General features: G+C 39.8%; 2 protein-coding genes across 2 annotated transcripts; both read left to right on the top strand.

Annotated features, from left to right (window-relative positions):
- Positions 1 to 202: 202 nt before the first annotated feature.
- On the top strand, positions 203 to 2,392 carry LOC139307914 (disintegrin and metalloproteinase domain-containing protein 20-like). Its single transcript, XM_070931270.1, has one exon. The coding sequence runs from the start codon at positions 203 to 205 to the stop codon at positions 2,390 to 2,392; it is 2,190 nt and encodes a 729-aa protein (XP_070787371.1).
- Positions 2,393 to 19,242: 16,850 nt separating this feature from the next.
- Positions 19,243 to 21,462, top strand: LOC139307913 (disintegrin and metalloproteinase domain-containing protein 20-like). The gene has a single exon (XM_070931269.1). It carries the CDS (start codon positions 19,243 to 19,245, stop codon positions 21,460 to 21,462), a length of 2,220 nt encoding a protein of 739 aa, XP_070787370.1.
- Positions 21,463 to 23,740: the final 2,278 nt, after the last annotated feature.

Below are 23,740 nucleotides of genomic sequence, written 5' to 3'. Positions count from 1 at the left end.
CTCTCTCCCTCCCTCTGTGTGTGTGTGTGTGTGTGTGTGTGTGTGTGTGTGTGTATCTCCATACTTCTCCCTTTCTTTCTTTCTTTCTCCCTCCTTCCCTCCTTTCCTCTCTGTCTCTCTCTCTGCCCCTCCCTTCCTCCCTCTCTCTCTCTCTCCCCCCCTTTTCCAGAATAAGGTCAGTTCCTATCCTCATTCTATGAAAATGAGTACCTGTGTGGCATTGTTGAGTGTGGTATTGCTGAAGATCATCCAAAATGCAGCTTCTAGACAGGCACCTCCTCAGGGCTTCAGATATGCCTCTTATGACGTGATCATCCCGAGGAAGCTGTCTCCCAAGTACGGACAAGAAGAACCCCAGCATGTCAGCTACCTCCTGCACATTGAAGGAAATCCCCAGGTGGTATTTCTCAGGCAAAGAAGGAACTTCATCCCGAAGGCCTTTCCTGTCTTCACCTATGATACAGCAGGAGATCTCCAGGTGGATCATCCATTTATCAAGGATGACTGTTTCTACCATGGATTTATACAGAGAAAGTCCTCTTCTCAAGTCACCCTCAGTACATGTTCAGGAGGACTGAGAGGTCTCCTGCAAATGGAAAATAAAATCTATGAAATTGAACCTGTCCAGGAATCTTCTACCTTTCAACACGTGGTGTTTCGGTTAGAAGTAAAGGAAGGGGCTCTCCGAATGGCTTGTGGAGTAGGAGCGGAACAACAGAGTAATCAACAAGACATAATTCCTGAAACACAGAATCTTGGAAACAAAGACGTTTTTGGAAAATCCTGGTGGCCACATAGGAGATATGTTAAGGTAGCAATTGTGATTGATTATGAACGATATTTGCAGTTTCACAGAAATGAATCTTTTATTACTATGCGAGTTCTAGATATTGTCCACACTGCAAATTCATTCTATAACCCACTTTCTGTTCATCTGTCAATAACAGGCTTAATGATCTGGTCACAAAACAACCCCATAAACATTACCACTTCAGCAGATAAAACACTTATATTGTTTAATATTTGGAGAAGAAACCACCTGCTTAAAATTTTAAGAAATGATGTTGCTCACTTATTTGCATATAAGCCTTTTGTGGGAGAAATAGGACGTGCCTTTATTGGAACTATATGTAGCAGTCACTGGTCAAGTGGTATTATATCGTATAGAACTCGCAGTTTATTTTTGTTTTCTGAAATATTTGCCCATGAACTGGGTCATGCTCTTGGAATGGGACATGATAAAAAATATTGTCATTGTGGAAAGAGTACATGCATTATGGCACCCTATGCAGCAGAGACTGATAAATTTAGTAATTGCAGTTATAAGGATTACTTCCGCCGTAGAAACACTGACTGTTTATTTGTCCCACCAGACACTAACACAACATTTAAATTTGAATCCTGTGGTAACAAAAGAGTGGAAAATGGAGAGCAGTGTGACTGTGGGTCAGAAACACAATGCAAGTCAGATCCCTGCTGTCAAGCTAATTGTATGTTGCTCCCTGCGGCTGTTTGTGCCTTTGGACTGTGCTGTGCTAACTGCCAGTATCGTCAATGTGGAACTGTTTGCAGAGAGGAAATTAGCAGTTGTGATCTCCCTGAATATTGCAATGGGACCTCAGAGCACTGTCCAGAAGACGTGCATGTGCAAGATGGCGCCGTATGCAATGATGGCGTGTATTGTTATCATGGGAACTGCACGACTCATGATATGCAGTGCAAAATGATATTTGGCAGTGGATCAAAAGTCGCTTCTGAAGTTTGCTTCATAGAAGTGAATAATAAAGGTGATCGCTTTGGCAACTGTGGCCTTAAACATGGAATTTACAAGGAATGTGATACTGGGGATAGCCTGTGTGGCCGTATCCAATGTAAAAATATACAAATGCCTTCTTTGGGTGATCACACTACAATAATTCATACAGCCACCGGAGTTAATCAATGCTGGGGCACTGACTACCACTCTGGGATGAAGGTAAATGATATTGGAGCAGTGAGAGATGGTACTCCTTGTGGCAATAACATGATGTGCATTGAGGGTAGTTGTCTCAATGTGTCCATTCTGAACTACGACTGTAATGTCACAATGTGCCACAATCGGGGAGTATGTAACACTCTCAAACACTGTCACTGTGATGTTGGATGGGCCCCTCCAGACTGCAGAAATACAGGCTATGGAGGTAGCATAGACAGTGGGCCACCTCCAGTTTCAGTACAGGCTAAAGCTTATATGAAAACCTCAGTTGTAGCTGGAATATTCTGTGCTTTTTGTCTCATAATTGTTTCTACTGGCCTTATTATCTGGTTCAAAGATAGACTGGGAAACCGCTTTGGAAAATTTCAGGGAAAAGTCCATGCTACAAAAGCAAATGATCAAGGAACACCAGTGTAACTCACCCTTGCTAAGAATGAACAACATATCCAGTATAAGCACAGGAATTAATAGTCAAATTGAAAAATAAAGAAATTTGAAATTTCAATGGTTTAAAGATGTCTCCCCGACACATTTCCTTTTGAAAAATTTGGCTTCTTTGAAAGTGAAGAAACCTTGTGATACATTCTGTGAGAATGAGTTGAGTAAATCTCTGATTTGTAATGAAAAATAACTCCCCAGGATAGGCTTGAAAAGGAAGCATCTGAACTGAAGATACCTCAAACAATAGCCAGCTATACCAACAGTACATTGGATGTCAAAGAAAGATCAAGAGGCATTGTTGATGATAGAGAATATGAGCTGCCAACACAGCACTGCACACCGACCCTTCTTGCTTCCAATTTTTTGCATATATTTCTCCAATAGTCATTGAGTAGCTTCACAATACTGTACACATCCATAATAATTTCATCATTAAAGAAATACAAGAAAGAGAAGAATCAGATTACTATAAAATATGGAATAAGTGGTATAATTGGTTAAAAATTAGAAATAAACAAAATACCTAGAGGGGAAATATTACCGGTATAGAAAATGTCATTACACTAAGGAGAGGTGAAGAAATATATAACAAGCAGAATGTCACTTTGAAACAATGCTTAAGAAGGAAACATAATTTCTTTTTGTTTATATGTTGTATAAATGTTTGTTGTGTGTCTGTCATGTCATGTTTTTTTTTTAATATTTATACTCTAATAAAAATTTATTTTTTTAAAAAAGAGAAAAAATTGGCTTCTTTGAAGGTGAAGAAACCTTGCGATAAGCTAAGTTCTGTCAGAATGAGTTCAGGAAATCTCTGATTTGTAACAAAAAAATAACCCCCCAGGATTAGCCTTGAAAAGGAAGTGTCTGAACTGAAGATATCTCAAGCAATAACTGTTCTCATCAGTTCTATTATGATTGCTCTGTTTTAAATAAAAGGTTGTTTAGGTTTTGACCCCACTGGAAACAATAATTCAGTGTCATCAGTGTACCCATCTACCACTTCCTCATACACTGCAAAACACACACACACACACAAACATACAGAGAGAGAGAGAGAGAGAGAGAGAGAGGGAGGGAGGGAGGGAGGGAGGGAGAGAGAGAGAAACACCTTCATATAAACCAACTCTCGTAGGCTCCCTCCCCTGCTGCTCTTTTTTTTTTTTTTTAATTTGATTTATATGCCGCCCTTCTCCGAAGACTCAGGGCGGCTTACAATGTGCTCAGCAATAGCCTTCATCCTTTTGTATATTTATACAAAGTCAGCTTATTGCCCCCACAACTGGGTCCTCAATTTACCTACCTTAGAAAGGATGGAAGGCTGAGTCAACCTTGAGCCTTGGCGAGATTCGAACCTTGCAGTAATTGCAGGCAGCTGGTCTTAATAACCAGCTTAATAACAGAGTGCCTTAAACCCCTGTACTACCAAGGCTCCTCTTAATCTGGTAGAGGGTTCCCTTCATTCATTTACCACCAAGTTGTCTTTTGGCTCTTACCCAGAACCAAGAATCAATCACATTTTAATGGTACCTCAACAAAGAAAGCCATGTTGATTCTTCCTTTCTTCCTCCTCCCTTCTCTGGATACCTGTAGGGCATTTGCCCTAGATAGGTTATTCAAAAAATATACTCAAGCTCACCGGACAAAGAGTCATGAGGACAGCCCCAGTGTGGCTCCCTCCCCATTCTCCACCATAATGAGAATGTTAACTGGACAGCCTTCCCTTTTGCTTCCAAGGCTGGCCAATTGTGCTTACATTCAACAGAGATCCAGAGTACTGTACTAACAAGAAGAAAGTCCACCAGTGAGTCAGCTCCAAATGCAGCAGATGTTCTTGCACAAAGATCTGTTCCTTCCTTGATCCATTGCTATGTGACTCAATTTATGGTTTTTCTTTAAAAAGCCACATCTTGACTCTCTGGTGACCAAGATCCCATTGCTACTAAGTTTAGCTGCCAGTCCTTCACTGCCTTGTGTGCTACGAAATCAAAAGATGAAGGAACACCAGTAAAACTCACGCTTGCTTAGAATGCACAATGCATCCAGTATAATCACAAGAATTAACAGTCAATTTTTAAAAAGGCATCTAGAATTTCAATGTATTAAATTAAATTAAATTGTTTTAATTTTTTTAGTTTAAAACTCCAAGTTCAACTTTGGGAGGAAGAGTTAATTTACCTTGTCCCAGGTTACTAGTTCCTATCAACATGCAGAAAGCTGTACTAGCAACAAAGCACAATTAAAATCCATCAGCTCTTTTATTACTGCTTCATTGTCTGCTAGAATATTTTTGTTCTCACTAAGAATTAATCCAGTCAGTCACAATAATAGGTTAAACCTGTTCTTCTCTTGCTGAAAATCAGAACATTTCTTTCCAGGATTGATGAAAAATTTGAAGGATGCTTGTTCCTGTCCCCTTTATCATTGGTCATTCCAATAATAGAGCATCTCAAGTATCTTTTAAACAAGCAAAGTCTCTGGCCTGTATTGGCCCATTTATGGATTGTTTCCAACTTTCCTGTAAGGGGCATGTGCTCAAATTCAAAACTCAGTATTGTCTATTCTTTGGCTGTCAGTTTTTTTCTTGCTGTATTAAGCTCAACCCATATTCCAAAGAATTCCATGTATTGTTGTTATGGTCAGAATCTTTCAACTTCTGATTCGTACACATCCTTCCTTATTTTTTTCTACTCCACAAAAATTATAATGGACTCTCTTTCCCCCATCATCCAAAACTAGGCACGCACGCCCCAAACTTCCTCTATAACAACTACTACCGACTTTAAATGCAAGCTACTTAATGCAAGAAGCCTTGTAAATAAAATACTTGAATTCCTCCTCTTACTAAATACTAAATATTCAACATTATATTTACCTGTGAAACTTGGCTGAATACATTCGTCTCTGACTCCATTACTACAGTAAGAGATTATCATGTTTTCCGGTCAGATCGTGAAATCTGTAGAGGAGGTAGTGTTGCTATCTTCTACAAAAAGTCCTTACGTCTAAAAAATATTCACGGGGAAAATAAGTTACATGGGAACGTGCTCTTCCTGAGACCGTCGTCTGCGACCTGTCCTTAAATACCACATTTTGATTCTTATTTTGTTACAGAGCCTCAGATTACGACATTGAATATGCGAACAAGTTAACTTCACTACTAACATGGGCAGCCTCCTGCCCACACCCTCTTATTTTTCTTAGTGACCTCAATCTACCTCTTATTAATTGGACCCTAAATGAATGTACAACTGAACCTATACAAGCAACCCTGTACAATACTGTAACTAATCTGGGTCTTGATCAACTAGTAACTAACAACACTAGACTCAACAACTGTCTTGATCTCATCTTCTGCAACAGTCTAAATTCAATTTGTTGAATACAAATAAAAGAACCATTCTCCAACAGCGACCACAGCATGATAGACTTTTGTCTCAATTTACGCCCTCTCAAAAGTCATCATAATGGGATTCCCAGTTATAACTTTAAAACAACCAACTATGATTTCATAGACAATGAACTCTCCTATCTTGATTGGCAAAATCTATTCTCTGGCTCTAATACTCCTGACGACCATTACAACATTTTCTTGCATGAAGTCAAAAGAATCATTAAACTTTACATACCACTAATATCCCACAAAACCAGAAAAAATAAACTACCAATAACAATAAGGAAATTACAATCCAGGAAAAAATATCTTTGGTGAAAAAACAAAACAAACAACGTAGCTGACTTCAAAAACTGCTACAAAAACTTATGCCAACAAATAAAGACTGAATGCACCAATTATCAAATCAAGCAAGAAGAAAACCTTCTACGCATAAAATCCAACCATGCCTTCTATAATTTTGTAAACAACAAACTTAAAGACTCGAGATCCATCCCACCCCTAAAAGTACCAAACAATGAAGATTGTATTGACGAAACCGTTAAAGCCAATCTCTTTAACACATTCTTCGGCTCAGTCTTTGTAAACAGCAACAACACATATCCAATATTTCCCAGTCGTACTAGAGACAGTTACAATGATTACGGTTATCTTATACATACTGATTTTACAGAAGACACTGTAATTGATAGAGTGCTTCCTATTTTGACCACTTGTTGTCTGCTTGACAGGAAGGCAGCTATCCATTTATGTAGGAGTCAAGAAATGCCATAGGATTTTAGTTTTAGAAGTAATTTGTTGTGTACCACTGAATCAAAAGCTTTACAGAAGTCTATATAAATTGCGTCTATTGCCTTGCCCTGATCGAGAAGTGTAGTCCATATGTTTTTGCAATGTAGTAGTTGTAGATTACAGGATAATTTTTTTCTGGAACCAAATTGTTTGTTATTATAAGAATGCTTTCTTATCTCTTCTAGCTATTCTCTGGAATTCTGCATTCAACTGGGTGCATCTTTCTTGCTTGCCTTTCGCTTCCCTTCTTTCCTCAGCTATTTGCAAAGCTTCCTCAGATAACCATTTTGCTTTCTTGCCTTTCTTTTTCTTTGGGATGGTTTTAGTTGCTACCTCTTGTACAATGTTGCAAACCTCCATCCATAGTTCTTCTGGCACTCTGTCTATCAGATCTAATTCCTTAAATCTATTTGTCACCTCTACTGTATATTCATCAGGGATATGATTTAATTCATATCTGAGTGTCCTAGTGTTTTTCCCTACTTTCTTCAATTTAAGTCTAAATTTTGCAACGAGACGCTCATGATCTGAGCCACAGTCAGCTCCTGGTCTTGTTTTTACTGACTGTATAGAGCTTCTCCATATTTGGCTGCAGAGCACATAGTCAATCTGATTTCTGTGTTGACCGTCTGGTGATGTCCATGTGTAGAGTCATCTCTTGGGTTGTTGGAAAAGAGTGTTTGCCATGACCATTGTACTATCTTGACAGAATTCTATCAGCCTGTGCCCTGCTTCATTTTGTACTCCAAGGCCAAACTTGCCTTTTATACTGGTTATCTTTTGACTTCCTACTTTAACATTCCAATCCCCCATGATGATAAGGACATCATTTTTGGTGTTAATTCTATAAAGTGGGCAATGGTGAAATGTAAAATTTGTTACTACTGGTTCTATGGGCGTGGCTTGGGTGGGGTAATGTGACTGGGTGGGCGTGGCCAACTTTTTTTTTACTTTTAAAAGCATTTTTTCTACAACCTTAAGAGGTTGCAGAAAAATGCTTTTAAAAGCCTCTGACGATCAGGCAACTCAGCTAGGATCGTCAGAGGCTTTTTAAAGCATTTTCTTCTACAACCTCTTCAGCTGAAGAGGTTGTAGAAAAAATGCTTTTAAAATCTTCTGACATCCCAGCTAAGCCATGCGATCATCAGAGGCTTTTTTTTTTTAACTTTTAAAAGCATTTTTTCGGCCGAAGAGGTTGTAGAAAAAATGCTTTTAAAAGTTTTTAAAAAATGCCTCTGATGATCGCACAGCTCAGCTGGGCATGGGGGGGGCAGGGATTTTTGCTACCGGTTCTCCGAACCACCTGCCACCATCACTACCGGATCGGGTGATCCGGTCCGAACCGGGAGCATTTCACCCCTGGCTGTAGGGCTTCATAGAACCGGTCAATTTTATCCTCTTCAGCACCAGTGGTTGGGGCATAGACTTGGATTACTGTGATATTGAATAGTTTGCCTTGGATTCGAAATGAGATCATTCTGTCATTTTGGGGATTGTATCCCAGTATTGCTTTTCCTATTCTTTTATTAATTATGAAGGCTACTCCATTTCTTCTGAAGAATTCTTGCCCGCAGTAGTATACATGATGGTAATTTGAATTAAATTCACCCATTCCTGTCCATTTTAGTTCACTGATTCCTAAAATGTCGATGTTCAGTCTTGTCATCTCATTTGACCACATCCAGCTTGCCTTGATTCATGGATCTTACATTCCAGGTTCCTATAAAAAAAAATATTTGCAGCATCGGACTTTCCTTTCACCACCAGATGCATCCACAACTGAGTGTCCTTTCGGCTTTGGCCCAATCACTTCACTCTTTCTGGCGCTACTAGTACTAGCCCTCTGCTCTTCCCCAGTAGCATATTGGACACCTTCTGACCTGAGAGGCTCATCTTCCGGTGCCATATCTTTTTTCCTTTTGGTACTGTCCATGGGGTTTTCATGGCAAAGATACTGGAGTGGGTTGTCATTTCCTTCTCCAGTGGATCACATTTTGTCAGAACTCACTGTTATGAACTGAACATCTTGGGTGGCCCTGCACGGCATAGCTCATAGCTTCATTGAGCTATGCAAGCCCCTTTGCCACGACAAGGCAATAATCCATGAAAGGGGTCTTTCAGTTACATGTTCTGAATTTTAAAATCCCACAAGATCTCTTCTGCATCTTTTCTAAAACTTTTCAAGCATATGATCCTAGTAATTGTTGATAACCATCAAGCCAAACTTTTCACATACATTCCAATCAATGGTGGGTTTCAAAATTTTTTACTACCAGTTCTGTGGGTGTGGCTTGGTGGGTGTGGCTTGGTGGGCATGGCAGGGAAAGGATACTGTAAAATTTCCATTCCCTCCCCACTCCAGGGAAAGGTTACTGCAAAATCCCCATTTCCTCCTGATCAGCTGGGACTTGGGAGGCAGAGAATAGATGGGGCAGGGCCAGTGAGAATTTTTACTACCGGTTCTCCAAACTACTCAAAATTTCCGCTACTGGTTCTCCAGAACTGTCAGAACCTGCTGAAATCTACCTCTGGTTCCAATGTACAATTTTTGCAACTGTGTCTGATGTGGCTTCAACATAGTTTGGACAATATTGCTACAGCCACTAATGAAAATTATAGTTTCAACTTTGATTTAACATGGTTTAATCCCTGCTTATCTACATGTCGATTGCTGGTGACCTTGTGTTCTGGTACCACTGACTATTACAATAACAAGGTATCATTATACTACATAAATCAACTAAAGCCCTCCAAAGTATAAACCAAAGTAAATCAAACACCCAGTAACCCCACGGAAAAAATAAAAAAACAGGAGTCATCTACAATATACAGAGTAAGGACTATCAGAGTTTGCAGTAGAAATCAAATCAGAAAGCACACACACGGTAAACTGATTCAGCAGGATTCATTATCTTCTTTATATACATATAATACATGAAGATAAATGTACAACACCAATATAGATTCTTCTTCAACGTAGTAGCAGTTACAAGCAAAACACACAGGCAGCAGTACAGCAGAGAGGCAAATCCAGACTTGTTTCATTTCAGAGCAGACTAGTTTCAGTTTCTCTGCACAGACTCCAAAGCTGCAGACTAAGACACACCCTGGCTCCAGTCTGTCTCAGCTCCCAAACGGCCCTCATTGGCTGACTTAGTTGCTATTTCTATACATTGGCTGACCTTGTTACCATTTTCTATTCCAGTTGATGAATTTACTCTGACACTCCTCCCTTCATGACTGGAAAGAAACAAAATTGAATTACCTTAATATTCTTCGGATACCTGTATTTGAAGACCCACATTCACAGTTCCTTTCAAATACCTGAGAACCCTTTTACTGTGATACATCCTTTGCAATGAAACAAAGATCATCCACAAATGCTAATAGTTGACAATCCCCACCTTGTAACTTTCCAGTGTATATGCAACCATCAGCCTTGCAACTCTTGAACCCAAGACCCTTCAATGCAGTATCTAAACATATATTCCAATTCCTGGCTGACTGCTTCAGCCCATAAATGGCCTTGTTCAATTTATACACTGTGTTAGAGTTTTTACTTTCATACTCTGGTGCTTGAACCATGTACATTTCTTCCTCTAATTCTGCATTGAGGAATGCAGTGGTTATTTCAAAATGCCAAATTTTATGGCCATGTGCCGCTGCCAACGCTAGTGCCAGCCTGATGCTTTCACTCTTTAAAGTTGGCGCAAATACCTCATCATAGTGCACATTTTTCATCTGTGAAAAATCTTGTGCCACTAACCTTGCTTTATACCGGACCTCATTATTGGGCAGTACTTTCTTCTTGTATACCCACTTGCATCCTACAGCTTTGCTACCCTGTGGCAAAGCCATAGACGTGAACACTTTATGTTCATCCATGGATTTCATTTCCTTGTCCATGGCTTCTTTCCATTTTATTTGTTCAATTTTAGGTAATGCCAATACTTCCTTATAGTTTCTTGGCTCATACCATACATTACACACGCTAACTTTATTAGCAGAATACTGTCAGGTGGAATCCCCTTGTCCCATCGCTCTGACCTGCAGGGCATTGACTGGTCCTGTGCTTCAATCCTCTCTTACTTCATATCTTTTTCAGTTTCTCCTCCCCAAACGCTGACACTGTCACTAGGTGAGTTTCTTTTTTTCTTTTGTAAATATTTTTTATTTATTTTTTCAAATTTAAACATAAAAACATAACTTTCAAGAGCAAAAATCTTGATCCGGTCATTGATGGTTACCACGCTTACATTCCTTTCACAAGCTCAATTCACAATTTCCATTACATCTTTTATAAATAAACAAAAAAAGAAGAAAAAAGAAGATAAAAAAGAAATTCAAAACTTAAGAAAAAACCAATTTTACCTCAAATTTCACATTTTCATCTATATAAATCCATTATATCTATCCAAAATTAGTTTCAAATTCACTTTCACTCATTTTTACATCTGCATAACAATTCTAAACATATCTTTCTTCTTCTTTACCTTATATCTCATACAAGTCATATCAAAATAATTTTTACAATATTCTAACCTCTTGTTAAGTGTTTACCTTACAATTTTATCACCATTTATTCTTAGTTTCAATTCAATACCACTCCATTTTTATTATATTTTATAAAACAACATTTTATCTAATTTTAATCCTTTGACCCTGATTCTCAAATCAGTTTACCTTAGGTTTTTTTTTCCTCCCAGTTTACATATTACACAGATTTCTCTCAAAGGAATATTTTATTTACTCCAATTTCTAATATATTTTCCACTATATCTCCCTCTAATATTTAACTATCTTCCAGCTTGTTCTATTTGATTAATTCTCAGCTTGATCCCCTCCAAAACACCAACTATTTAGTTGATTTTAGAATAGTTCCTCAATCTCCTCCAACTCTCCTCCTATTTGTTTGGCTGTTTCCAGCATTTTGTGGGCTGATTTCCAGCATAGTCTCCTCCTTAACTCCCTCCATTGTTTGGCTGATTTCCAGCATAGTTTCCTCCAACTCTCCTCCTATTTGTTTGGCTGTTTCCAGCATTTTGAATTAATTTCCAACATATTTCCACCGAGTCTTAAACTCTTATCTAGTTGGTATCCATCCCACACATTTTAACTGTTATATAATTATCTGTTTTATATCATTTTCCCATCCTGCTCTTTCAATTTAAGTCTCAGTATATTTCATAATAGTCATCATTTCCAACTTGTATTACCTTAATTCAATACTAATCACTAGCATCTGTGTATCTTGTATTTTGTTCAATCAATCCTTATTCATCAGTTTAACATTTGTTTGCAAATTAAAATTAAAACGTATTACATCAAACAGTACATTTTCTTAAAATTTTCCTGCCTCAAAATATATTCTTCTTTATTATTTTTATCCCCTTGATATCATCCACTATTTTAATAGCCACCTCTTATTTTCTATTTTTATTATTTCACAACCCTTCCTGTTTTTATCCAAAAATCATATATACCTAGGCTTTTAAACTTTATCATATATACATAGGCTTTTAAACTTTACATTTCAGTTAGTCACATTTAAATTTATCCACTTTAATTCTTCCTTTTCTTCCTTTTCCTCTCTGTACAAAGTGCTCTATTTCAAGGTTCATCAGTTCAAAGTAAAGAATTTCTGTATGTCCCTTTAAAACTTTTAAAATGTCTGATCCAAGCATAGTGCATCAGCTTCCTGTCTTTGTTAACTACGCCACACCTAGTTTTGTCAGTCTCCATTGTTAAAGTCCAAAATGTTCTTTCTTTCTTCTTTCTTAAAATCATCTGGGACAGAGTAGGAATCTCCAAAATCCTTATATCCAATATTAATTTCAAGTAATCCAAGGTAAAAAGCCAATTAACATGTTTCTTTTCCACCCAGAAAGGGAAATTTCTTCAATCCACTTCCCTGTTTAATCACTGCAGACTCCATGGCTATTTTATAGCCATCCATCTCTATCTTCATTAGCTTCATTTTCTTTTGGAGGCATTAATTCTCAGGAATATCCATTTCTCCTCTCCACTCCAGTTAAAGGCACAGTCAAATTTCAAAAATTTATTAATACCAAATCATACAGTTTAAATTTACTGCAACAAAATTCAATTTGGGTCTTTTACCCATTTTTTTTCCTTTTCAATCTTTAAGCCCCGCAGTCCAACAGCCGCTTTTAATTTTGGGGTCTTATTTTCCAATAATTCCAAATAGGTACGTTATTGGCTGGGTTGGTGTCACTCACCCGGCTTCTTGATTTTTGCTCTTTCTTCATCTTCTTCCTCCAACACAATCCTTGTTCCCGGTTGCCGCAGTTTCAAGGCAGCACCATGGCTGCCGTCCCGCTGCCGCCGGCGTGAAGGAGAAGCCTCCGGCCCTGAGGAACCTGCCCGTTCCTCTCGGCCACCCAAGGCATTCCTTCTTGTCCCCCTGTCCCTACAAGACAGGGGAGGTCTGCAGACCTATCGGCGGCAGCTTAGCAGAGGGGATTTGGCAGGGCTCAGCGGAGCTCGCCATTTCCCCGTCTGTGTCCCTGCAGCACCAACCGGAAGTCTCTCACTAGGTGAGTTTCCATCACTAAGTGGATCATTGTCACTAAGTAAATCATTCCAAAAATACGATCAATTCTTTTCCAATTTTGCTCTGAAAGCTAGCAGACCAGGAAATCACTATTCTTTTGCTCCCATTGCTAATACAATAGCTTTTAGAACCTGGCTCATAGCCCATAAACCTGAGCTTTCTAGCCTTTGGTTGTCCCTTACTTCTAACTGCTTTTGGAATATGCACCCATGATTGCTTCCAAAAACCCTTAAATGTGCCAGAGATGGTTTTCTCCCATATAGCACTGCATATGGAGTATCATTTATGGATGAATTCCACAGCCTATTAATTAAATAATTAGCAGTCAACATGGCTTCACCCCAATATGACCTGCTCAGACCACAGTCCTCCAGCAGTGAGTCCTTTGTTGTTTGTAAGACTCTATTTCATCTCTCAACTATACCATTCTCAGCTGCTGTGTATGGATTTGTGCATCTGTGTTTTATACCAAACTGTCCCAACCACTGTTGAAAACTTTTTGACATAAATTCTGAACCTCTGCCAGTTTTCAGCTGACATACCTGCTGTTTATATCTTCTTTCTACGAAGCTTACCCATTGCTTAAATTTCTGTAGTACCTCTATTTAGTAAATAGCAGAACCCAAACCTGCTGTAGTCATCTACAATGAACCGCACATTCTTTGCTCCTCCCAAACTGGCTTGCATTGGTGCAACCAAATCTGCATGTACCAGCTCTAGAGCTCTTGTTGTCTGCCTTTTGCTACACTTGCTTACTGGGAATGCTTTGGACTTTGATGATTTGCATACTGCACAGTCCAAGTATGCCTTACATCCCTTTAAATTTAATCCTTCTCCAAACTGGTCCATCTTTTGCAAAACTCAGAAGCTAGTATGGCTAAGCTTCCTGTACAAGAGATGAACGCAAGAATTGTGTTGTGGCACATTTCCAAATATTTGTGCACATTGAACCTTTTGTCCCCGCAACACATAAAGATTATTCTTTTTTATGCCCTGTGCACATACATTCCTGTTTCTCTTTATGAGACACCTCCCATTTACAAATATGGTCTCAAATCCTTGTTTGTCTAAACTAGAGACACTCTGCAAATTATGCTCCATTTCTGGCACACATAATATATCATTAAACCTCGTTTCCAGATATGGAATTTGCACACTGCCTCTTCCAATGACTTTAGCCTTCTGGCCATTTGCCAAGACTATTGCATCTCCAGCAGCTGGATCCATACTGAAAAACAATTTAGAATTGTTAACAATTGTTAGACTTGCCCCACTGTCTATCAACCATTTGTCTCTGCTATTGCAATAGCCAACTTTTGCAGTAGCAATTTGTCCATCTTGCAATTGTCTTCCTTGCACATAATTCTTGTCTTGCAAATAACTTTTTCCTTGCAAACAGTCCTTCTTCAAATGTGTATTTTCACCACAAATGAAGCACCGCCTCTGTTGCTGGGCTTGCTGGGCTGTATTCTGATCCCTTCTGCTGCTACATTTCTCTTTGCAGACATCTTGTCTGTAGCTAGGGTATCTGCAGATAAGTCAGTCTGTGGAATTTTCCATTGTTCTCTCTGCTCCTTGGGCCCCCTCCCCAGGAATTTCTCCTCGTGGCTTTTTCTATAATGGCATTTCTGCTCCTCAGCAACCAAACAAGCCTTTAAAGCCTCCAAATGCAGCTCCTGCTCTGGTTTGCACTCAAACATTGCAGAAACAATGTCCCACATTTCATCCAGACTGTTTAACACCAGCAGCACTCTTTGAGACTCAAGAATATTCATTCCACACTGTTCTAACTCCACAAAGAAAGTTTGCATTTGTACAAAATGCTGTTCCACAGATTCTCCTGGTTGCAAACAGGCTCTGTATAATTTTCTTGATAATTGTACAATATTGCATGCAGACACACTCACATGCACACTTCTTAACTTCAGCCAGACTTCATGTGCAATCTTTAAATCAGCAACATTGATAAATTGTTCATCTTCTAAACTTAAGATGATATAAACCATTGCTTTATCATGCTGCCTCTGATCTGCAGCTGATAATGCCTGGAGTGGATTAATAACCATATCCCAGAGCTCCTTTGACTTCAGAAAACATTCCATCTTTGCAGCCCAAATACTAGTTCTTCTGTCCCAAACGAGGCAGTGAACTCTCCTTAAATTCAACAGCAGCCATCCTGCAAGCTTTCTCTGCCTTGTTTCTCCTTTTAACACAGGCAGTCCTTCAGCTTAATTACAATACAGTCTTCTGTGTGCTCTGAGCCCATAACATCTCAGTGTTTGCAGTAGAAATCAAATCCAGAAAGCACACACAGGTAAACTGATTCAGCAGGATTCATTAATGTCTTTATATACATATAATACATGAAGATAAATGTACAATACCAATATAGATTCTTCTTCAAAGTAGTAGCAGTTACAAGCAAAACTAACAGGCAGCAGTTCAGCAGAGAGGCAAATCCAGACTTGTTTCATTTCAGAGCAGACTAGTTTCAGTTTCTCTGCACAGACTCAGAAGCTGGAGACTAAGATGCCCTGGCTCCAGTTTGTCTCAGTTCCCAAACAGCCCTCATTGGCTGATTTAGTTGCTATGCCTATACATTGGCTGACCTTGTTACCATGTCCTATTCCAGTTGATGAATATACTCTGAATATACTCTGACAAGGACTGTAACAACTATTAGGTATGAGATACAGCAAAAGACTAGCACAGCACAGCCATGAACACCCACTAACGAGAAGACACAATGAAAACTCCTTAATCCCAAAACACATGGACAGACACAACCATAATTTGAATGGGGAAATGGTCATCCTAGACCAGTGATGGAGAATCTATGGCATGCATGCCACAAGTGGCATGCAGAGCCCTTTCTGCTGGCATGCCAGCCATCGCCCCAGCCCAGGTCCACCGCACATGTGCGCACCTCCAATCGGCCAGCTGGTCTTCTGGTCTCTGCTGCGCATGAATGGAGGCAGGGCCTTCCCCAATCTCTGCAGGTTCTACCCTCTGCAGATGCCTCTCCATGGCAGGAAAGCAGGAGAAAGCTAGTACACGATGGGGGGAGAAACTGCAAAAATCTGAGGAGACACGGAAGGCAGGAGGCACTCTATTGGGGGAGGAACTTTGGAGATCGTGGAAGGCAGGAAAAAGTTAGGATTCGATGGGAGAGGAACTTTGGAGATCGGGGAAGGCAAGAGAAAGCTAGGATTCCATGGGGGAGAAACTTTGTAGATCGTGGAAGGCAGGAAAAAGCTAGGATTCCATGGGGGAGAAACTTTGTAGATCGTGGAAGGCAGGAGAAAGCTAGGATTCCATGGGGGAGAAACTTTGGAGATCGTGGAAGGCAGGAGAAAGCTAGGATTCCATGGGGGAGAAACTTTGGAGATCGTGGAAGGCAGGAAAAAGCTAGGATTCCATGGGGGAGAAACTTTGGAGATCGTGGAAGGCAGGAGAAAGCTAGGATTCCATGGGGGAGAAACTTTGGAGATCGTGGAAGGCAGGAGAAAGCTAGGATTCCATGGGGGAGAAACTTTGTAGATCGTGGAAGGCAGGAGAAAGCTAGGATTCCATGGGGGAGAAACTTTGTAGATCGTGGAAGGCAGGAAAAAGCTAGGATTCCATGGGGGAGAAACTTTGGAGATCGTGGAAGGCAGGAGGCAGCTCTTTAGCACAGCTAAAGCACAGCTCTTTAGTCAGATCTCTCCCCCCTACAAGCGCGGCTCTTTTAAACAGGGAAAGAAGACGGGCAAGAGAAAGAACAAGTTTAGCAGGAAACTTTGGAGTTGCCTGATCATCAGCCAAGCCATCTTGGCAGCACCATGCGCCGGGCAGGGAACAGCTGTCTCACCAGGGAACGGGCTGGTACCTAGTTGTCCTCTGGTAAGAAGTATGCCGGCCCACTTGGAAAAAGTGTGGGGGGTGCATTGGGGGGCATGCATGCACAGTGTGGCGCATGTGTAGAGGGAGCGTGGGGGTTGTCGTGCACACATGCATAAATGGGGGCGCGCATTGCACTATGGGTTCCGGCACGCGGGAGCGCAACAGCGCACGCGTGCTTAGACTTTTGGCACGCAATGCCAAAAAGGTTCACCATCACTGTCCTAGACTAAGCTCATTCTCAAAGTGCAAGGGAATTCTTGGATTCTTGGTATTCAAACAAATCAGCCATCAACAGGCACATAGAAATAAAACAATATTTGTAGACCATTGGAAAGAGATAATGAAAAAGTTAAAAAAGAAGCAAAGACATCAAAACAATCTATTTTTAGTAGGCTTTTGATCCCATTCAACATCAGATGCATAGAATCTATAGAATCGAATGCAATCTTTCTTGAACAGGACAATTATTCTTCTTGTTGATCTTTCACGTAACATAAAACCACATTCTGTTCAGCCTTTAAAATTGGGGTTGTTTGTGCTAAGAGTGCAACTTTGTGGTCTTTAACAGATTCTGCCTCACTCCCCAATAGTTGTGAAAATTCTTAAGGCAAAGACTGAGCCACTTGGTATGAAAAAGCCTCAGATCCTTTTATAGCCAAAGAATAGAGTAGAATAGAATAGAATTCTTTATTGGCCAAGTGTGATAGGACACACAAGGAATTTGTCTTTGGTGTATATGTTCTCAGTGTACATAAGGAGAATAAAATACATTCAAGAATAAAAAGTTACAACACTTAGTGATAGTCAAGGTTACTAATAAGCTATCAAATGAGACTAGGAAACTAATAAAAACAATATAAATTGAAAGATAAAAGCAACATGGTTATAGTAATAAGTGGGAAGAGATAGATACTAGTAAGGAAGAGAAGAATAATAGTAATACAGTCTTAGTAAATTATTTGACAGTGTTGTTGGGAATTGGTTGTTAAGCAGAGTGATGGCATTCAGGAAAAAACTGTCCTTGTGTCTAGTTGTTCTGGTGTGCAGTGCCCTATAGTATCGTTTTGAGGGTAGAACCTGAAACAATTTATGTCCAGGATGTGAGGGGTCTGTAGTATACAGATCCTCAATGGAAGGCAGGTTGGCATTAATTGTTTTTTCTGCAGTTCTAATTATCCGTTGAATTCTATGTTCGTCTTGTTTGGTTGCAGAGCCAAAGAAGACAGTTATGGAGGTGCAGATAACAGACTCCATAATTGCTCTGTAGAACTCGATCAGCAACTCCTTGGTCAGTTTGAGCTTTCTGAGTTAGTTCAGAAAGAACATTCTTTGTTGAGCTTTCTTGGTGATGTTTTTGATGTTAGGTGTCCATTTTAAGTTTTGATTTTGCCTAGCTTGTCCTGCTGCTTCCTGTCTGTTAGGAAGCTTATGATCCATTTACAAGAGTGGTCAGGTACAGCTAGCTGATTTAGTTTAGTTATAAGAATATCTGGAATGATGGTATTGAATGCTGAGCTGAAGTCTACAAAGAGGACCCTTGCATATGTCTTTGGAGATTCAAGATGTTGTAGGATGTAGTGCAGAGTCATATTAACAGCATCATCTGTAAATCTATTTGCTCGGCAGGCAAATTGCAAGGGACCTAAAAGCAGATTGTTCTCAGGTGGTCGAGCACTAGTCTTTCATGACCTGGAGGAAAGGAGGAAAAGCCAAATAAGCATGAATTAGAAATTAGAAGCTTCAGCAAGTTATTGATTTTGAGCTCTAACAAAGCCACATGTCTCCTGGTGTGATAGGCTACTTCACTAGCCACTCAATTATTGAACTTCAATTCACACCTTGGGCCAACCATAGAAAATATACAATTTATTCCTGTTAGATAACTTAAAGAGTACTAGGATATTAATGGTAGTTATTCTACACTGGTTGTTTAAACTCCGCCTCCATTCCAAAAATCTACTGCATTTCTGTTGCTACCGGTATGTTCAGAATCCTCATTTTCAAATCTTTAAGTCTCTCTCTCTCTCTCTCTCTCTCTCTCTCTCTCTCTCTCTCTCTCTCTCTCTCTCTCTCTCTCTCTCTCTTTCTCTCCCTCTCTCTCTCCCCCCCTCCCTCCCTCTCTATCTCTTTATCTATCTATCTATCTATCTCTATCTGTCAATATCTCTCTTCGTTTTCCAAAATATGGTCAGTTCCTACCCTCGTTTTGTGAAAATGAGTACCTGTGTGGCATTGTTGAGTGTGGTATTGCTGAAGATCATCCAAAATGCAGCTTCTAGACAGGCACCTCCTCATGGCTTCAGATATGCCTCTTATGACGTGATCATCCCGAGGAAGCTGTCTCCCAAGTACGGGCAAGAAGAACCCCAGCATGTCAGCTACCTCCTGGACATTGAAGGAAATCCCCATGTGCTGTTCCTCAGGCAAAGAAGGAATTTCATCCCAAAGGCCTTTCCTGTCTTCACCTATGATACAGCAGGAGATCTCCAGGTGGATCATCCATTTATCAAGGATGACTGTTTCTACCATGGATTTATACAGAGAAAGTCCTCTTCTCGAGTCACCCTCAGTACATGTTCAGGAGGACTGAGAGGTCTCCTGCAAATGGAAAATAAGACCTATGAAATTGAACCGGTCCAGGAATCTTCTACCTTTCAACACGTGGTGTTTCGGTTAGAAGTAGAGGAAGGGGCTCTCCGAATGATTTGTGGAGTAGGAGAGGAACAACAGACTCATCAAAAGGACATAATTCCTGAAACACAGAATCTTGGAAACAAAGACGTTTTTGGAAAATCCTGGTGGCCACATAGGAGATATGTTAAGGTAGCAATTGTGATTGATTATGAACGATATTTGAAGTTTCACAGAAATGAATCTTTTATTACCTTGCGAGTTCTAGATATTGTGCATGCTGCAAATTCATTGTTTGATGCACTTTCTGTTCATGTATCAATAACAGGCTTAGTGATCTGGTCACAAAAAAATCTCATAAAAATTTCCCATGTAGCAGATGACACACTTGCCTCATTTAATGAATGGAGAACATACAATTTAGTTAACATTTTAAAGAATGATGTTGGTCATTTATTTGCTTATAAAGATTTTGGGATAACAGTAGGACTTGCATATATGGGTACTATATGTAGCATGAATGGGGCAAGTGCTATTGAATCCTATAGAACTCCCAGTTTGTTTTATATGTCTGTCATATTTACCCATGAACTGGGACACGTTCTTGGAATGCAGCATGATGAACAATTTTGTCATTGTGGAAAGATTGAATGCATTATGGCACCCTATGCAGCAGAGAGTGATACATTTAGTAACTGCAGTTACAAGGATTATTTCCACTATAGAAACAGTGGGTGTTTATTTGTCCCACCAGACACTAACACAACATTTAAATTTGAATCCTGTGGTAACAAAAGAGTGGAAAAGGGAGAGCAGTGTGACTGTGGGTCAGAAACACAATGCAAGTCAGATCCCTGCTGTCAAGCTAATTGTATGTTGCGCCCTGCGGCTGTTTGTGCCTTTGGACTGTGCTGTGCTAACTGCCAGTATCGTCAACGTGGAACTGTTTGCAGAGAGAAGATTAGCAGTTGTGATCTCCCTGAATATTGCAATGGGACTTGGGAGCACTGTCCAGAAGACATGCATGTGCAAGATGGCGCCCTGTGCAATGATGGCGTGTATTGTTATCATGGGAACTGCACAACTCATGATATGCAGTGCAAAATGATATTTGGCAGTGGAGCAGCAGTCGCTTCTGAAGTTTGCTTCATAGAAGTGAATAATAAAGGTGATCGCTTTGGCAACTGTGGCCTTAAACATGGAATTTACAAGAAATGTGATACTGGGGATAGCCTGTGTGGCCGTATCCAGTGTGAAAATACTCAAATTCCTTCTTTGGAGGATCACACTACAATAATTCATACTTCCACCGGAGTTAATCAATGCTGGGGCACTGACTACCACTCTGGGATGAAGGTAAATGATATTGGATCAGTGAGGGATGGTACTCCTTGTGGCAATAACATGATGTGTATTCAGGGTAGTTGTCTCAATGTATCCATTTTGAAATACGACTGTAATGTCACAATGTGCCACAATCGGGGAGTTTGTAACACTCTCAAACACTGTCACTGTGATGTTGGATGGGCTCCTCCAGACTGCCAAAATAAAGGCTATGGAGGTAGCATAGACAGTGGGCCACCTCCAGTTTCAGTACAGGCTAAAGCCTATATGAAAACCTCAAGTGTAATTGGAATGCTCTGTGCTTTTTGTCTCACAATTGTTTGTACTGGCCTGGTTATTTGGTTCAAGAATGGGCTAAGAAACCCATGTGGAAAATTTCAGGGAAGAGTCCATGCTATGAAATCAAATGATGAAGGAACACCAGTGTAACTCACCTTTGGTAAGAATGAAAAACCCATCCAGGGTAAGCACAGTCAATTTGAAAAACAAAGACATCAATAATTTCATTGTTTAAAGATGTCTTCCAGACACATTTCGTATTAGGAAATTTGGCTTCTTCGGAGGGGAAGAAACCCCCTGATCTATGTAAAGTAGAATTCAGTCAGAGTAGGTCAAGCAAATCTCTCATTTCTAAATTGTTTTAATTTTGGATCTTAAAACTCCAAGTTCAAGTTGGAAGGAAGAGGTAATTCAGAAGCAGCTTGTCCCAGTGTGATGGTTCTTAGTTTCTATTAATATGCAGAAAGTTGTAGTAGCAAGAAATCACAATTAAAATCCATTATCAGTTTTTTATTAGTTCTTCATTTTTCTGCTAGAATATTTTTATTCCCACTAAGAATTAGTCCAGTCAGTCATCATAATAGATTAACCTGTGTCTCTCTTGCTTTAAGTCAGGGAATTTCTTTCCAGGATTGATGAAAAACTGCTTGTTCCTCTCCCACCAAAGCCATTGACTAAAAAAAACTGCTACAGATACAATGAATAATAGGTGGCTTTTTCTGTAGCCTGATAAATACTTTTATTATTGAGTGAACGCTTAAATGAACTTTAGAATCATCTGAAGCTACTGATTGAGTCTGCTTCAGGATTGACCTGCAGTGATCATCAGTCGATCTCTGAAGAGAACTCTCCAGGATAGGCTTGAAAATGAAGCATGTGAGATGCAGATCCTTTGACCAATAGACAGCTATGCCAACAGTACATTGGATGTCAAGGAAAGATTGAGAGGCATTGTGGATTATAGGTAACTTGGGCTGCCAAAACAGCACTGCACACCGACCCTTCTCTAACTATGCCCTGGCCGGTAACATTAATGATGAAATTATTATGGATGTTCAGTACTGTGAAACCACTCAGTGACAATTGGAGAAAGACATCTCCAACATGGTCCTCTGTGTTATTCAGTTACAATTGTTCTCATCAGTTCTACTATGATATGATCGGTTTTAAATAAAATGTTTTTGGATGGTTGGTTTATGTTTGTTTTTACCCTACTGGAAACATTAGCTCTCAATGTCGTTAGTGTACCCATCTACCACTTCCTCACACACTGCAAAACACACACACATGCAGAGAGAGAGAGAGAGAGAGAGAGACAGACAGACAGACAGACAGACAGACAGACAAAGAGAACAACACCTTCATATAAACCAACTCTCATAGGCTCCCTCTCCTGCTGCTCTTAATCTGGTAGAGGGTTCCCTTCATTCATTTACCACCAAGTCGTCTTTTGGCTCTTACCCAGAACCAAGAATCAATCAAGTTTTAATGGTACCTCAACAAAGAAAGTCATGTTGATTCTTCCTTTCTTCCTCCTCCCTTCTCTGGATACCTGTAGGGCATTTGCCCTAGATAGGTTATTCAAAAAATATACTCAAGCTCACCGGACAAAGAGTCATGAGGACAGCCCCAGTGTGGCTCCCTCCCCATTCTCCACCATAATGAGAATGTTAACTGGACAGCCTTCCCTTTTGCTTCCAAGGCTGGCCAATTGTGCTTACATTCAACAGAGATCCAGAGTACTGTACTAACAAGAAGAAAGTCCACCAGTGAGTCAGCTCCAAATGCAGCAGATGTTCTTGCACAAAGATCTGTTCCTTCCTTGATCCATTGCTATGTGACTCAATTTATGGTTTTTCTTTAAAAAGCCACATCTTGACTCTCTGGTGACCAAGATCCCAATGCTACTAAGTCTAGCTGCCAGTCCTTCACTGCCTTGTACTCTACTGATTTATTTTTAAATTGTGGAAAAACAGGGTGTCACATCCAAAACATGTCACACTAAGTAAACGAAATGGAAATAAGGGACCCATAAGATAATTATTATTTTTTGTTTGTTTTTATGCTATATCCTACTGCTGCCTTATCTAAAGTGGTACTGTGTTGAATTTGGTGAGATTTTAATCTAAATTTTGTGCAGTTTTCAAGAGGAAAAAAATGTTCTACCTTCCACTCTCATTTTATCCCTTATTTATTTTGGGAAATGACAGGAATGCTATCCATGAAAATGATTCAAATGTGTGAGAAAGACTAACCTGTCTTTCTGCATATTTAAAAATAAAAGATGAATGCCTGAAGGAAGCTCATTAATCTAACATGAGGGGATAAGCAGCAGTGAATGATACACATTTGGTACTGTCAGTAAGATAATTCACATAGCTGGTTCTGGATAGGCTATTCCTGGACATGAAGAGATGGCGGGTGAATT

This window comes from Pituophis catenifer, unplaced genomic scaffold, assembly GCF_029215685.1.
Source record: "Pituophis catenifer annectens isolate HBS135680 unplaced genomic scaffold, rPitCat1.0.hap2 SCAF_1, whole genome shotgun sequence".
NCBI lineage: Eukaryota > Metazoa > Chordata > Lepidosauria > Squamata > Colubridae > Pituophis > Pituophis catenifer.
This window is presented reverse-complemented; position numbering and strand designations above follow the sequence as displayed.